Consider the following 17,253-nt stretch of genomic DNA (forward strand, 5'->3'; position numbering starts at 1 on the left):
CAAAGGTCCATCGAAAATCTTTAGTAGCTTTTAAGTAAAATTTTAGAGCTCGCACAACATCCAAGTTATGCAAAAGACTTCCTTCTTTTTGTACTAATCCTTCTCATAAGGAACTACAACTTCCTGATTAATGTTTCGATCCGACATTACCTTAGGGAGAAACCCCAATTAAGTACGAAGGACCGCATTATCGGCATGACAGATAAAAGGTACGGGAATCACACTGCAGAGCTGAAAGTTTAGAAACTCTGCGAGCGGAGGAAATAGCAAGGACAAACAAAACCTTTCAAGATAACAATTTGATATTGACAACATGCATCGGCTCAAACTGAACCTGCTGCAAAACTTTAAGAACTAGGTTAAGGCTCCATGGAGGAGAAACAGGTTTAAAAAAAAGGCCTGATCCTAACCAGGGCCTGAACAAAAGCTTGAACAGCTGGTAAGTCTGCCAGATGTTTATGCAAAAGGATAGACAATGCAGAAATCTGACCCTTTAGAATACTGACCGAAAAACCCTTCTCCCGGCCATCCTGAAGAAAAGACAAAATCTGGGGAATCCTCACTCGGCTCTAGGAGAACCCTTTAGATTCGCACCAATAAAGATATTTACGCCATATCTTGTGGTAAATCTTACGAGTAACTGGTTTGTGAGCCTAAAGCATAGTCTCAATGACAGCTTCAGAAAAACCACGTCTAGACAGAACTAGGTATTCAATCTCCACACAGTCAGCTTCAGAGAATCTAGATTGGGATGGAGGAAAGGACCCGGAATTAGAAGGTCCTTACTCAGAGGTAACCTCACAAGGAGGTAGAGAGATGACATCTGTACCAGATCCGTGAACCAGATCCTGCGAGGCCATGCAGGAGCTATTAGGATCACCAATGCTCTCTCCTGTTTGATGCGAGCAATGACTCGTGGAAGGAGAGCAAATGGAGGTAACATATGCCAGAGAGAACATCCAAGGAACCGCTAGAGCATCTATCAGAACGGCCTGAGGATCTCTTGACCTTGAACCGTACTTTATAACCTTGGCGTTGTTGTGGGACGCCATCAGATCCAACTCTGAAACTCCCCACCTGTGGGTTAACAGAGAACACTTCTGGATGAAGAGCCAACTCCCGGGATGAAAAGTCTGCCAGCTCAGAAAATCCGCCTCCCAGTTGTCCACAGCTGGGATATGGATGGCAGATAGACAATTGTGAGCTTTCGCACACTGCAGAATGCGAGTCACCTCCTTCATGGCTAAGGAACTCAGAGTTCCTCCCTGGTGGTTGATATAAGCCACTGAGGTGATGTTAGAATCTGATAAACCAGACCAAACACAATTGAGGACATGCTGTCAAGGCATTTAAGATTGCTCGCAACTCCAAGATGTTTATGGTGAGAGGACAACTCTTTCCGAGACCACAGGCCCTGAGCCTTCAGAGGACCCCAAAACGCTCCCCAGTCTGACAGGCTGGTGTCCGTAGTCACAATCTCCCAGAAAGGTCTCAGGAAGTGCCCTGAGACAGATGTTTGAGACATGCACCATGAGATAGACTCTCTTGTTAGGGGGACCAGACTTATCTTTTGAGACCAATCTGAATGGAGGGGCAAAAGGCAGACTGACTGGAGGGAAAGGCAGGAAGCAAGAAGTATGGATTTTCTGACCTCCGTCAGGAAAATCTTCATGGACATGTAATCTATTATAGTCCCTAGAAAACACACAGTTGTAGATGGAATTAGAGAACTATTTCCAAATTCACCTTCCACCCGTGGGAACGTAGAAAAGACAACAGCATCTCTGTATGAGATTGAGCTAGTTGAAAAGAGGACACCTGAACCAAGATGTCATATAGATAAGGCGCCACAGCAATTCCCTGGGATCTGATCACTGCCAATAGCGCCCCCAGAACCTTTGTTAAATATTCTGGGAGCCGTGGCCAGACCAAATGGAAGCGCAACAAACCGGAAATGCTTGCCCAGAAAGGCAAACCTCAAACTGGTGATGTTCCCTGTGAATGGGAACATGAAGGTATGCATCCTTCAGGTCTATACTAGTCATAAATTGACCTTCCTGTACCAAAGGAAGAATGGAACCAACAATTTCCATCTTGAAGGACGGGACCCCGAGGAACTTGTTGAGGCACTTGAGACCTAAGATTGGACGAAAAGTTCCCTCCCTCCTTTTTGGAAACCACAAATAGATTTGAATAAAATCCTAGACCCTGTTCCCGTAGAGGGACTGGTACAATAACTCCCAGGGAGGATAGGTCCTTTACGCAGTTTAAGATGGCCTCCTTTACCTGGTTTGAGGATAGTCTTGACAGGAGAAATCTGCCCTTTGGAGGGCAAGACTTGAATCCCATTCTGTAACCCTGATATACTATGTCCACAGCCCATGAATATGGGACATTGCGTATCCAGGCTTGACAAAGAAGAGAAAGCCTGCCCCCCACCTGATTCAAACTTGAATTGGGAGCAGAACCTTCATGCTGATTTAGAGTCAGCGGAAGGCTTCTTGTTCTACTTACCCTTATTCCAGGGCTGACTGGATTTCCAAGAGGACCTGGATTGATCTGGTTTTGCAGAGGAAGAGGATGACTTCTATCCCTTAAAGTTGCAAAAGGAACGAAAATTAGAAGTCTGGCGACCCCTAGGTCTATTTTTCTTATCCTGAGGCAGGAAAGAACCCTTTCCACCCGTAATTTCTGCAATGATCTCCGCCAGACCTGGTCCAAATAGAGTCTTATCCTTATAGGGTAAAGTCAAAAGCTTGGCCTTAGAAGAAAAATCAGCCGACCAGGACTTTAACCACAAAGCCCTGCGTGCTAGTACAGTAAAGCTAGACATCTTAGCTCCTAATATAATTATCTGCATTTTGGCATCACAGATAAAAGTATTCGCCAGTTTGAGAACTTTGATCATATCTTGGATCTCCTCAACCGTAGATTCCTCTGTAATAAAATCAGCTAAGGCATTGCACCAATAAGATGCTGCTCCCGCAACTGTGGCGATACTTGCTGCAGGTTGCCACTGTAATCCTTGATGGATATACATCTTTTTTTAAAGTAAGCCTCAAGCTTCTTATCCATGGGATCCTTAAAAGAGCAACTATCCTCTATAGGAATGGTAGCTCTCTTGGCAAGAGAAGAAATAGCTTCTTCTACTTTAGGCACAGTGCATCAAAAGTCACGGACAGCAACAAGATTTTTTATTTTTTTTTGTTAAACAGGGGAAGGGGAAAAAAGGAACCCCTGGCTTATCCCATTCCTGCGCTATAATTTCAGACATCTTCATAGGAACTAGAAAAACTTCCTCTGAAGATGGGTAATCATAAAAACTATCCAATTTAGAAGACTTTGTAGGGTTGACAGCAACCAAAGGTTCAGAGTCGTCTAAAGTAGCTAGAACCTCCTTCAGTAATAACCGGTGTTCTAGTTTAAATCTAAAATTTACCTCTGCAGATTCTGAAGATTTTTCTACCAAAGTGTCAAAATCTGAGATTTCACCTTCAGAAGCTACTGAAGTATGCTCCTCATCAGACAAATGAGAAAGGCTGACCAGCACAGAATTAGAGGGGTCAGATGCCTCACTTGCAGTGATTAGATTTCCTCTTATGCTTACCCTAAGTAGGGAAAGCAGATAAAGCTGCCAATACTGCAGAAGTTATCTGCGCAGCAAAATCCCCTGGCAAATATACACCCCCAGGAGGTTGAGAGGACACACAAGGCACTGTATGAGAAACTGATAAGGCTTTGGATGTTTTAGGAGAAAGCTGAGGCATATCTAGAACAGCTATATCCTGAGAGACATTAGGTTCACAAGGGGTTAATTTATCCTTATATTTTAAGGTCTTAGCTAAGCAACATGAACAAAAATTGCATAGGCAGCACAATTGGGACTTCTAAGAAAAGCAAACATTTATCCATCTTCAATGAAGAATCTCTTTCAGATTCCATTGTAAATAATGATACCTTCCAAAAAAAAATTTTTTTATTATAGACAGAAATAAAATGAATAGTTTTTTTTTTTTTTTTTTTAAATGGCACCTGTTAGTTTAATATAAAAATCCTCAGAGTGACTGAGGCTCCTACCGTACTGGAGATGATAACCCACTAGTAAGAGAACTCCCCAGATGAGTTGACTTATATACAAGGTCAGATTAGCAAAACGATTGTGAGAAAGAAAGCCGCAACAGTCCAGGCTCAGTGACTGACTAAACTGCACTCCTCACAAACACGGAAGAGCGGAAAGTCATGTGAGCGGGCTGCGTGAAAATTGAAACTGCGCCACAAGTCTTTGAAATAGGCGCGCATTCAAAAAGGCTCAAAGTATAAATACCTAACCGAGCCGTAACAGCCTTATAAATGTCCGGACTAAATAACAATTTTTTCAATCTGTTAAACAAAAGTGCCCCTTGCATTATGCTTTGTTCAATAAAAATTATATGTAAAAACTTTCCACACAGTTTGTATAATCATAAGCCCACAGCTTATATTAAAGTGAATGTAAACTTTCATCACGTAGTGCCCAGTTTTTAAAAATACTATTAAAAACAGGGGCACTTTCATTGATGAAACTTTACATTGCACCATATTTGTAGAAATAAATACTTACCTCTTTGTCTTGAAAACCACTCCAGTGCTTCTCCAGCCTGTCGCAAGCCTTTCCCTACGACAGCAGTGACTATTTATCGGCATCCTCCAATCACGGCTTCCCCCCGGGGGAAGCATTGCCTAAAGCAACACTGTGATTGGAGAAAGGCCAGAATAGTCATTTGCGACGGGCGGGGAAAGCGACATCAGCGATCTGGCTTTCAAGACGAAGAGGTAAGTATTTATCAATGAAAGTGTCCCGGTTTTTAATAGTATTTTTAAAAACCAGGAACAACTTGATGAAACTTTACATTCACTTTAACCCCTTAGACACTCATGCCAGTGTTAAGCATACATATAGCCTACAAATCTGCCCCCCAAAAAATAGCTAAGACCACTTAGATAATTTATGTCCTAAATTTGATCCACTAGAGGTTTTACCTCTAAAGTGCTATCCTTCAGAAGTTAGAAGGAAAATGCACTTACCTGTGAATCCAGCTGCAGTGCAGGTAACAGCTACATAGGTGTGAACAGTACTTCCCCGTCAGGAACTTGTAGTAAAAGAAAGAACAGAGTAACTCTGGCTTTCTACCAAGGGGTAGCAAAATGTTAGAAATAAAGCAAAGACTTCCTCACCGCCTTCTAACTGCTAAAAGCCACCACTACTTTTTATTAAAAGATTGACGTGGACACAGCTAGACCCCAATCCTTGCTTGCAGAGAAAATAACCATTAAAAGGATTACAATCTTCAGACACCAACGTTGCACAACCTATATTGACAGAGGCAAAGAGAATGACTGGGGGTTATGGGTAAGGGAAGTTACACTTAAAAGGGATAGTAAACCCAATTTTTTTCTTTCATGATTCAGATAGAGCATGAAATTTTAAGCAACTTTCTAATTTACTCCTATTATCAACGTTCCTTTGTTCAAGTTGTATCTTTATTTGAAAATCAGGAATGTAAACTTAAGAGACGGCCTATTTTTGGTTGAGAACCTGGGTTGCACTTGCTTATTGGTTTGCTAAATGTAGCCACCAATCACAAGCGCTAGCCAGGGTGCTGAAACCAAAAAATGGGCCGGCTCCTTAGCTTATATTCCTACTTTTTAAAATAAAGATACAAAAAGAACAAAGAAAAATTGATAACAGGAGTAAATTAGAAAGTTGCTTAAAATTGCATGCTCTATCTGAATCATAAAAGAAAAAAAGTTGGGTTTACTATCCCTTTAAAAGCTTTGCTGGGGTGCTCTTTGCCTCCTCCTGCTGGCCAGGAGTTGAATATCCCACTAGTAATTGGAATGACGTGAACTCTCCATGTCATAGGAAAGAAAAGGGAAATAACTTTACAGTAAAATGCCCCCTTAAAGGGACACTCAACCTTATGAGATTGTTACTTTATTAGTTTGTTTATAAATGTTCCTAACTGGCCCCAGAAGGGATCAGATAAGGTGAACATGCTATTTATACTAGTATAACTAAGTTACCAAATAGCAGTGTCCATAACTTTATAAAACATAAAAAAATAAACACTGAAGAAATAAAAAAAAGTTTTAAAAAACAAAATGTAATCATAAAATACAGCTACATATGCTTCTCAGGCTAATTTTTGCATGTTTACTATACATTTAAGGAAAAAAATTCTGAACCGATTAAAGTGAATGTAAAGTTTGAGGAATGAGTGCCCGGTTTTTAATAATCCTATTGAAAACATGGGCACTTTCATTCATCAAACTTTAAAGGGACAGTCTAGTCCAAAAAAAACTTTCATGATTTAGATAGGGCATGTAATTTTAAACACTTTTCCAATTTACTTTTATCACCAATTTTTCTTTGTTCTCTTGTTATTCTTAGTTGAAAGCTTAACTTAGGAGGTTTATATGCTAATTTCGTAGACCTTGAAGGCCGCCTCTTAAGAATGCATTTTAACAGGTTTTTCACCACTAGAGGGTGTTAGTTCATGTTTTTCATATAGATAACACTGTGCTTGTGCACGTGAAGTTACCTGGGAGCCATCACTGATTGGCTAAATTGCAAGTCTGTCAAAAGAACAAATAAAGGGGCAGTCTGCAGAGGCTTAGATACAAGATAATCACAGAGGTAAAATATATATAAATATAACTGTTGGTTATGCAAAACTAGGGAATGGGTAAACAAGGGATTATCTATCTTTTAAAACAATAACAATTCTGGTGTAGACTGTCCCTTTAAATTACACTGCTTTTGTTAAAATACTTACCTTTTCATTCTGCAAGCCTCTCCTTACTTCAGGAATGACGATTCCGGCATCCTCCAATCACGGCTTCCCCCCCCGGGGGGAATCATTGCCTAAAGCAACACCGTGATTGGTGGAAGGCCGGAATAGTCATTTCTTGGCTTGTGGAGGGAGCGCTGGAGCGGCTAACAAAAAGAAAAGTTAAGTAAAAAAAGCAGTGTAATTTCAAGTTTGATGAATGAAAGTGCCCATGTTTTTAATAAGATTATTAAAAACCAGGCACTGATTCATCAAAATTTACATTCACTTTAATACCTTGTTTGCTGCAGATGTTTTTCAAAAGCCAAACTCCACCCACCACTTGATGTAATTAGAGGAGCAATACAAGTTTGTTAGATTGAGTAGACACAGCTATCCACTGACACTTTGTTAACCTGTTGACGCTATTAGGACAGTATGAAACACCCTAATATTGGAAGTGTCCTGCTCCCTTCCGTGTTGAAGAAACAGGAAGACCCGATGCTAGGCACGTCACCCAGATCCAATCAGTGGCGTTGGGGTCACGTGATCGCATCAGTGATCACTTGACTGTTTCTTCGGTTTGTTTACATTGGAACTTTGTTCCAATCTTGTCATCACAGCCTGGCCTCTATATACAGTATCTTTTGTTGGTTAGGATTATTCAAACATATTGACTGCGCTATGGCCGTCATCTCTACCACTGCAAGTACAAACTATTTACACCATTTTTTTTTTCTTTTTAATTTAGGAATACAATTATGTTTAGGCAGAGATGTTTCACTTACCGTGAATGAACAGGAAGCTCAGAATTTAGTACACAAGCCGGGATGCTGAACTGCTCTAGGAAGAGCTTGAGCCTATAACTTCTCTCCACCTCATTTACAAAAATAATTGTTTTCCCGCGAACAAGTGAGAGTTTGAGAAGAGTGTAAAGCAGCAGGAACTTATCTTCTTCCTCGCACTGGATCTGATATTGTATGAGCTGAGAGCAGTCGGGCAACTGGGACTCCTCCAGCTTCAAAGTCACCTGAAGAGTGGACATAAATAGCACGAGGATGAAAGAGGGAAATATAGGATTATAATATACATTATACTTTAAATGGAAAAGTAATTCCCCAAAAGGCCACTGGATATATATTTTTTAGACGATTCCTCAGTAATAGATATAAATATGCTGTACTTAAATTTGTAAGTATTAAAGGGAAATGGAAGTCAAAATAAAAATAAATATAACTCATGATTCAGATAAACAACTCTACAAGTTACTTCTATTATCAAATCTTCTTTGTTCTCTTAGTATTTAAAAAGGGACATTTAATAGCTGCGTACAACTACAGTAGTCTATTGCTATTTTTTCCTCCTGTACCTGCAACAATCTTTAAAGCTGTTCTCTTAACTCATGACAGAATCCAGCAGGTAAAGCACTACATATACTGGGCGCTGCCATCTTGCAGCATCATGTGACAGAAGCACTTTCACAGAACTGTCATGTTACCGGCTTTTTCCCAGCTGTACCTTGCAATTTAGCTTAGCTCATATAATAGAGAGCAAAAGTGTTTTAAACACTGCAAAAATGTAAGTTACAGAACAAATATAAGCTTTAAGATGGCGCTCCCCAGTGTGAAGATGCAGAGCTTAAAGGGACATGAAACCCAAATTATTATTTTTTTCATAATTTAGAAAAAGAATGCAATTTTAAACAACTTTCTAATTTACTTCCTTATCTTGATATTCTTTGCTGAAAAACGTATCTAGATAGGCTCAGTAGCTGCCGATTGGTGGCTGCACATAGATGCCTCGTGTGATTGGTTCACCCGTGTGCATTGCAATGTCTTCAACAAAGAATATCTTTAAAAAAAAAAAAAATGAAAAATTAGAGAATAGAAGTAAAATTGGAATGTTGTGTAAAATTGTATTCTCTACGTGAATCATGAAAGAAAAATGTTGGGTTTAGTGCCCGTTTAACTAATATTTGTAAGGAGTTAAAATAAGAGGACAACTTTGGAGACAGCTGCAGGTACAGAAGGAAAAATAGCATAGCGAGTAGTAACCCTGCTAATGTAGTTGTACCTAGGATAATGCCCCTTTACATTTAAGGAAAATAGCTACATAATCTCAGGAGGCTGCAGGTTACTCCAAAATGTTTCATACTTTACTGCTATAAAGTGTTTGAACAGTGTTATACACATAGTGCTCAAGACACGTGTGCACTCCTGAGCCTAACTAGGTATCCTTTTCAACAAAGAATACCAAGATCAGTCCTCCATACAAAAATGTTTGGGCACCCTGTCTTAAAAGGAACAGTAAAGTAAACATTCACGATTCAGATAGAGCTTTCCTATTTACTTCTCTCATCTAACTTCTGGTATACCTTGTTGAAAATGTGGGTTTCATGTCCTTTAAAAACAGAAGTAAAAACCCACTTTGAAGAAGCAAAATGCTTTCTCTCAAGCTAGACACAGCCAGTGAGCAGTGTGTGTACCTGTCAGTCATCAGCCCATCTCAGAACTGGAGTTCCACTATGTGTTTAACCTCCTTGGGGGGATTAAACACATAGAATTACTTAGCAGTTGAATAATACAATGATCTGGTGCATTATAGTCTTTCTACTGCACCATTATGTCATTTTAACAATAATTGCCTCTTAAAAAGCGCCAACAATCTCAGACATCATTTGGTGCAGTTTTGGGGTTTGTGGAATAATAAGACGAGCAGAATTCTCTATTTGTAATTATATTGACCCAAATTGCTTTGGTTTTGTTATTACTCTAGGAATGTCCCGTAAAAACAAACATGAAAGAAAAATTCTCAAGGTTGCTAGATATTAACATGTACCAATAGTCACATGACCTGCTCAGCCAACAATCAGAATATCCTACTGAATATTATATTCCACATATTTGTGCCAAAACGGTCATAATATAACCATATTCACCATGGTTTCTGCTCTTTTTACAAAAAATACCACATGAAAAAAAAAATAAAAAGTACATTGTTTCAGTATAACCTGTGTTAAACTTTATTTATAAATTTTAAAAAAAGAAAGTTGACAGATTTATGCACGAATCTCTGACAAAATTATAAAGGTGAGAGAAATTCAGGCTCAAACTGTTTTTTTTTTTTTTAAATAGCAAGTTTAAAGGGAATTTCCAAAGCAAAAATGATGTGCTCTTATTCATTATAGTATGTCATTGCTGCATCACTGACCCAAGTGTTTAACCTTTTAAAGTGATTAAAGGGACATAAAACAAGCTGGGATAGTGACAAAATATAATATGTAATTTAATTACTTTACCCGGAAATTTATACTGCAGTCTCACCATTAACCCTTTCTTTTCAGTTTCTGAGTTGTAAAGCTCTAACTCCCCCCACACATTTCCTTCTATGGCTGTATCTATATCTATTGTTCTGGTAGAATGCAAAAATGCATAGGGGTTATCTACTGGAGCATGCCTAGAAGCTGTGAACTGAGTTGAAATACAATGCCTGTGTCTAAACACTGATAAGGGGGGTGGAGTTGGTTTCTCCAGGCAGCTCAGCTATGCAATTCATTTAGCTTATTTTTGAAAATAATTTTAAAATACTTGCCAGCAAGTTTAAAAAAAAAAAAAAAAAAAAAAAAAAAAAAATGTATGCAAACTATTATAATTAATTGGCCCTTTTAGGATATGCACAGATATCAACCTGTTTTATGTCCCTTTAAACTCAAAGGTAAAATCCCACTGCAACTCTTGAGCAGAACACTACCAGGGAGCCAATCAGGTGTGGCAGCCTCATATAGCAACCAACGCTTGCTGTTTCTAAGTGGGACTTTACTATATGCTTAATCCTCACAAAAGGTAAACTATAGTTAGTGATGCAAATATTCCATGAACTAATTATTAGAGCATTAGTGTGTCCATTTATAAAAAAAAAAGGAAGACAAGGAGGAACAGATAAGTCTGACAAAGCAAAACGATGCCAGCAGTGAGCACCATCCAATGATACTTACAGGATTGTGAAGGACAAGCTCCTTTAGGGCCTTGACATCTTCATTAAAAGTAGCAGACATTAGGAAGGACTGAAAGATCTTTGGAAGCTGGCTGTGGATAAAAGGGAGATGAATCAGTTTAAAATAATTGTAAAGTTTAATGAATAAATGCCCGGTATCTACAAATAATCTTAAAAACAGGGTCACTTTAATTAAAAACTTTACAATGAAGCTTCTCTTTTTAAAAATACTTAAACTTGTCTTTATTAAAAGCAGACCGGCGGTCCTCTCCCCTCATCTCTTGCTGTAGTTAGCAGATCGATGATAAATCCGGCTTCCTCCAATTGTCGCTTACCCCATGAGCTGGACGCTAAAGGGGGTAAGCGACAATTGGAGGAAGCCGGATTTGTCATCGATCTGCTAACTACAGCAAGAGCTGCGGGCGGAGGATCGCCTGTCTGCTTTCCATAAAGCAAAAGTAAGTATTTTAAAAAAGAAACTTCATTTTAAAGTTTAATGAATTAAAGTGCCCCTGTTTTTAGGATTATTTTTAGATACCGGGAACTTATTCAATCACATTAAGTAACTGATGCCGCACTTCAATAAAATGGATTAAAATCCATTAATTTTGTAAAATACAGTGTTTTACAAATAAACAGTTTAGGGAAGCATCCTTTGAAAAGCGTCGTGGTTACATGTGGCCATTCAGAGACATTTGTAAATGAGCTTATGCTCTGAGCTAATCAACAACTGTGTTTATTTGACTTAATTGCACATTTTATGGGGATATTTGATAAAGATGCAGATTACATTTTGGATTATTTTTCCATCAGCTATCGGCACAAAATAACTTACATTACTCTTGTAATCCTAATAGGCATGGGCGCATTAAACTACTCGTTCTAGTACCTAGATGGTAACTGTAGAAATCCCCCTTCCCATTCCGCAGGAACCATTATCAATCATTAATTGCCACATCAGTTACTTGCAGAGTGAAATAGAAGAAAAGTATTTACTTATATCTGTGTGTCTGGGAAGTTCCTGTAACACAGATCAATGCAGTAATGGAGCCGACCCATCACAAATGTAAGATTTCATATCATATAGCCAAAAAACGACAGCTCCTACCACAATGTCCCTTTAAGATCATCTCCACAACCAATATTACAAATATAGAGCACCACACAAGATAATTAACATAGGGTTAATTTTGCAGCCCAGCATGGAATTTCAACAAACCACCTTGCAGACGTTCAGTCCATTAACTGAAACTGCCAGCCCCAAAGTGAACAACTTACCACAGTAAATTTTTCAGATCCTCCTCAAACCCAAATGAGAAAATTAGGTCAGCTTCATCTATCACGAGTGCCTGTAGAGTGTCCCGCACACATATCGTTTGTTGATTCATGTGACAAAGCACACGGGAGGGAGTGCCCACAACAATGTCCGGTTTCTCCATCAGAATAGGCCTTGGAAATTGAGAAGTAAACAGTTGAATACATGTGGCATAAATATAGCTTGAGTCTAGAACACATTGACTGATGATGCTTATACATGATAAACACACTGTATCCCATGATTCCTTACTTCTCTTTCCTTGTCCCCTCTAACACTCACCTTTGAGCAGAGATGTCAGCCTGACCAGAGATATCCGTGACTTTGATATCACGTGCACAGTAGGACGTCAGCTGGCGAATCATTTGTTGAACCTGCTGACCAAGCTCCTTTGTGGGAACAAGAATTATGACCCTAATTGCCTGTTCAGAAACAGTCTAAGGAGAAAAAAAAAAAAAGCATCAAACCCTTAAAAAGGGATAGAAAACCCTAAAATGTTCTTCCATGATTTGGATAGAACATACAATTTCAAACAACTTTCCAATTTACTTCTATTATCAAATTTGCTTAATTCTCTTGTTATCCTTTGCTCAAGGAGCAGCATTGTACTACTAGCAGCCAGCTGAACACATCTAGTTAGCCAATCACAAGAGACAAATGTGTGCAGGCACCAATAAGCAGCAGCTCCCACTAGTGTAGGATATGTGCGTATTCATTTTCAACAAGGGATGCCAAGAGAACGAAGCACATTTGAAAATAGAAGTACATTTAAAAAAAGTGTTTTAAAATGACATGCTCTATCTGAATTGTTCAAGTTTAATTCTGACTTTCCTATCCCTGTAAATCATGACACTAACACAACTAAATACTGTATTAAAGGGACATAATACTCATATGCTAAATCACTTGAAACTAATGCAGTATAACTGTAAAAAGCTGACAGGAAAATATCACCTGAGCATCTCTATGTAAAAAAGGAAGATATTTTACCTCACAATCTCCTCAGCTCAGCAGAGTAAGTTCTGTGTAAAAAAGTTATACTCAGCTGCTCCCAGCTGCAGGTAAAAAAATTAAAAAAAAATGAAGAAATGAACAGCAGCCAATCAGCATCAGCAGTGCTGAGGTCATGAACTCTTACTGTGATCTCATGAGATTTGACTTAACTCTCATGAGATTTCATAGTAAGCTTCCTTTACCTGATTGGTGAAATAATATGAGAGTGCACGATGCTAGTCCCTTCAGATGTCCCAGGACAAACACACTAAAATGCTGCTTAGAAATCCTTTACAATGGGAGGTGGCTACTGAGGAACTTTTGAGGTAAAATATCTTTCTTTTTTACATAGAGATGTTCAGGTGATATTTTCTAATCAGCTTTTTACAGCTATGCTGCATCACTTTCAAGTGTTTAAACATTTGGGTATTATGGCCCTTTAAAGAGAGATAAAATCCCCAATATTTTTTTCTGCAACTGTGCAATACATTAATATGTTAAGTAAAAATGTGTTAAATGCATTAATACCTTGTTTTCTACAATTGATTTTCAATAGCAAAACTGCACCAGCACTTGTCTTATTGGGAGGAGCCAATGTGGACTTGTTAAAGGGCCATTATAGTAAAAAATAAGACATGTTCTGATCGGTTGCTCTTCAAATGAAATTATGTAATCGACCCTACACTGCTGTGTGATTACACCCACCAAGGGGTTAAACATACAGTAGAAATACTGTATGGGGCTCACAGGGGTTAATCACACAGTAGTCTTGGGTCAATAGTCTTAAAAGGGACACTAAACCCAATTTTTTTCTTTCACGATTCAGATAGAGCATGCAATTTTTAAGCAACTTTCTAATTTATTCCTATTATCAATTTTTCTTCGTTCTCTTGCTATCTTTATTTAAAAAGCAGGAATGTGATGCATAGGAGCCAGCCCATTTTTGATTGAGAACCTGTGTTATGCTTGCTTATTGGTGAGTAAATGTAAGCCTCCAATAAGTAAGCGATATCCATCGTGCTGAACCTAAAATGGGCTGGTTGCTAAGATTTACATTCCTGCTTTTAAAATAAAGACAGCAAGAGAACGGAAAAAAAAAAAGATAATAGGAGTAAATTAGAAAGTTGCTTAAAATTTCATGCTCTATCTGAATCATGAAAGAAAAAAAATGTGGGTTCAGTGTCCCTTTAAAACTACATTTGATGACAAATTACAGCATGCAATTTTTTTATTTTACTATAATGGCTATTTAATAGAACAGACAAGGCTAGTAACTGAATGTGCTGGGATCATTGTTTTGCAGTTTCTTATCCGGTCCCCCTATGCTGAGGCCATAACAGGTCTAAAGTCAAAATTAAAACTCATGATTCAGACAGAGCGTGTAATTTTTAGACGCATTTAAATTTGCTTCTATTATCAAATTTACTAGAAAAACATATGTACATATCCTCAACAGCAGCAATACACTACTGTGAGCTAGCTGGTGATTGGTGGCTACACACATATGCCTCTTATTGACTCAACAGATTTGTTCTAATAGCTCCCTGTAGTGCATTGCAGCTCTAAGGCCGACTTTAAAATGACAGTAAAGTCAAAATTAAAATTCTCATGATTCAGATAGAGTGTGCAATTTTAAACAACTTTCCAATTTACGTCTAAACAAATTTGCTTTGTTCTCTTGGTATCTTTTATTGAAGAGTAAAACTAGGTAGGCTCATAAGAGCTTAGGAGTGTGCACGTGTCTTTAGTACTCTAAGGCAGCAGTGTTTTACAACATTGTATAGCAAAGCTTACAAATAATGTTGCAAAACACTGCTGCCATAGAGTACTAAAGACACGTGCACACTCCTGAGCTCTTTTGAGCCTACCTAGTTTTAATCTTCAATAAAAGATACCAAAAGAACAAAGCAAATTTGATAACAGAAGTAATTTGGAAAAAAAAAAAAAAAAACTTCATGCTGAAAGTTCCTTTATTTGCCAGCAGCATATGGCGCACTGAGCACCTCACGCCACCCACAGCAAAACGGCATAATGCCAGTTTTAGCTACCACAGCTATTGGCTAAGAGGTGGAAATATCACCATGTTGAAGAAATAGCATTTTGCAGTGGGCATCCGGATGCGCTCAGCTCGGCATAAACTCTCTGCAAATAAAGGTACTTTCAGCATGAAGGTTTTTTTTATACTTTATGACTGAAAGTTCCCTTTATTTGAAGCACTGGCAAATACTAGAGTTTTAAAAAACACTAGGATTTACCAGCACTTTAACCACTGCAAAGGGATTAAAGGAACACTGAACCCACATTTTTTCTTTCGTGATTCAGATAGAGCATGACATTTTAAGCAACTTTCTAATTTATTCCTATTATCAAATTTTCTTCATTCTCTTGGTATCTTTATTTGAAATGCAAGAAAGTAAGTTTAGATGCCGGCCCATTTTTGGTGATCAACCTGGGTTGTTCTTGCTGATTGGTGGATAAACTCATCCACCAATAAAAAAGTGCTGTCCAGAGTTCTGAATAAAAAAAAAAAAAGCTTAGATGTCTTTTTAAAATAAAGATAGCAAGAGAACGAAGAAAAATTGATAATAGGAATAAATTAGAAAGTGGCTTAAAATTGCATGCTCTATCTGAATCATGAAAGAAAAAATTTGGGTTCAGTGTCCCTTTAAGCATACACTTAAAGTGAAAGTCAATCCTAGAGTTTGTGAAACGCTAGAATTGACCATTGAAACAAATAAAGGGGACTTTTATTCATTCAGCAGAAAGCTCCTTTGTTTCAAGCACTCGCCGTTCTGAGCTGCTCAGGCAACCCATGGCAGATCGCTGTTTTGCTAGAGAGGTGAAGTTTTCACCTATAAGCCAATAGCTTGCGGAAAATTTGGCTCCTAAGGTGCGCTAAACTGGATTTCCTGCACGGCTATTGGCTAAGAGGTGAAAACGTCACCTCTCTAGCAAAACAGCGTTCTGCCATGGGCTGCCTGAGCAGCTCAGAACGGCGAACGTTTGAAACAAGTAAAGGATCTTTAAGCATGAAGTATTTTATTCTACATGAATGAAAGTCACCTTTATTTGTTTCAATGGTCAATCCTTTTTTATAGGCATAGATACACCTCCTTTTAATAACAGTAGTCAGCTCATACCATTTTTGACTGCAGAAGGTTCTGGATAATAGGAATAGAATAAGCTGCAGTCTTCCCAGATCCTGTCCTAGCCCGGGCTAGCAAGTCTTTTCCCTCGAGGGCAAGAGGGATAGCCTTTTCCTGAATCAAAGTAGGCTTTGACCATCCTAAGTCTGCAATAGCCTGGAAAAGAAAACAAACATTTAAATATTAAACGCAGGTAACAAAATTATCATGAATGATCGTGTCTGTACTTTTGTAGTCTCTGCTAGCTAAAAAAAAATCTGTACAGTGTTGCCTAAAGCAGATCTTGTCAAATTTGTATGGAACTTAGCAGGACCAAAAATAACTAAGTGTCAGCTCCAATTTGTTTTAAAGACATTGGCATAGTTTTATATATATATATATATATATATATATATATATATAGAGATAGATAGATAGATATAGATAGATACAGATATAAATGAACAGATGCAACATTAATGTGGTCAGAACTAGAATTTTAAGAGCCATGGCACCATGGGTGCTAGGGAACTACACATTTCCTAGTATTTTATTTCTGGCTCCAATTCACATTATTCTACTATACACACAAACAACTTTGTGTAATAATTTGTGTATTATGTACTATACAGTTATTCTGTCATAATAGTTTAACTTGGCAGTGTCTCATTACTGTTGATATATCATGACATGAAGTTACCAATTACCCAAATGCTGCACAGTACTTGATCATACAAGTCCCTTGACTTGATATGGAAAGGGTTAATACAGAAAGGTAAATACAGAAAGTTCCCTGATATAACTGCACAGTGAGGAACTTGTATGTGTAACACGCTGTACGGACAAAAATAAGGTTCACGCCATATCTACCCTACTTCTTATACTGTCCGTACTGTTTATTATTCATCTCCCCCTGCACCACTTACCTTTAACAGCCGGTCATCCAGACCCAACTCATGGAAACTTACAGTCGCCATCTACACGTGAATACAGTGGGAAGACTGAAACGATAGAAACC

The 17,253-nt window shown here is 38.3% G+C and overlaps 1 protein-coding gene across 1 annotated transcript in view; it reads right to left on the reverse strand.

Moving 5' to 3' along the window:
- DDX56 (DEAD-box helicase 56) overlaps positions 1–17,253 on the reverse strand; it is a 37,441-nt gene extending 20,188 nt beyond the window's left edge. The window contains exons 1-6 of the mRNA XM_053718143.1: positions 17,162–17,253; positions 16,251–16,412; positions 12,400–12,554; positions 12,081–12,251; positions 10,804–10,894; positions 7,598–7,839 (exon numbers count right to left, since the gene is read on the reverse strand). Of these exons, the coding sequence (XP_053574118.1) occupies positions 7,598–7,839; positions 10,804–10,894; positions 12,081–12,251; positions 12,400–12,554; positions 16,251–16,412; positions 17,162–17,212 (872 nt within the window). The 5' untranslated portion in view covers positions 17,213–17,253. The remainder of the gene's footprint in view (positions 1–7,597; positions 7,840–10,803; positions 10,895–12,080; positions 12,252–12,399; positions 12,555–16,250; positions 16,413–17,161) is intronic.

The sequence above is a fragment of the Bombina bombina genome, chromosome 6, assembly GCF_027579735.1.
Source record: "Bombina bombina isolate aBomBom1 chromosome 6, aBomBom1.pri, whole genome shotgun sequence".
NCBI lineage: Eukaryota > Metazoa > Chordata > Amphibia > Anura > Bombinatoridae > Bombina > Bombina bombina.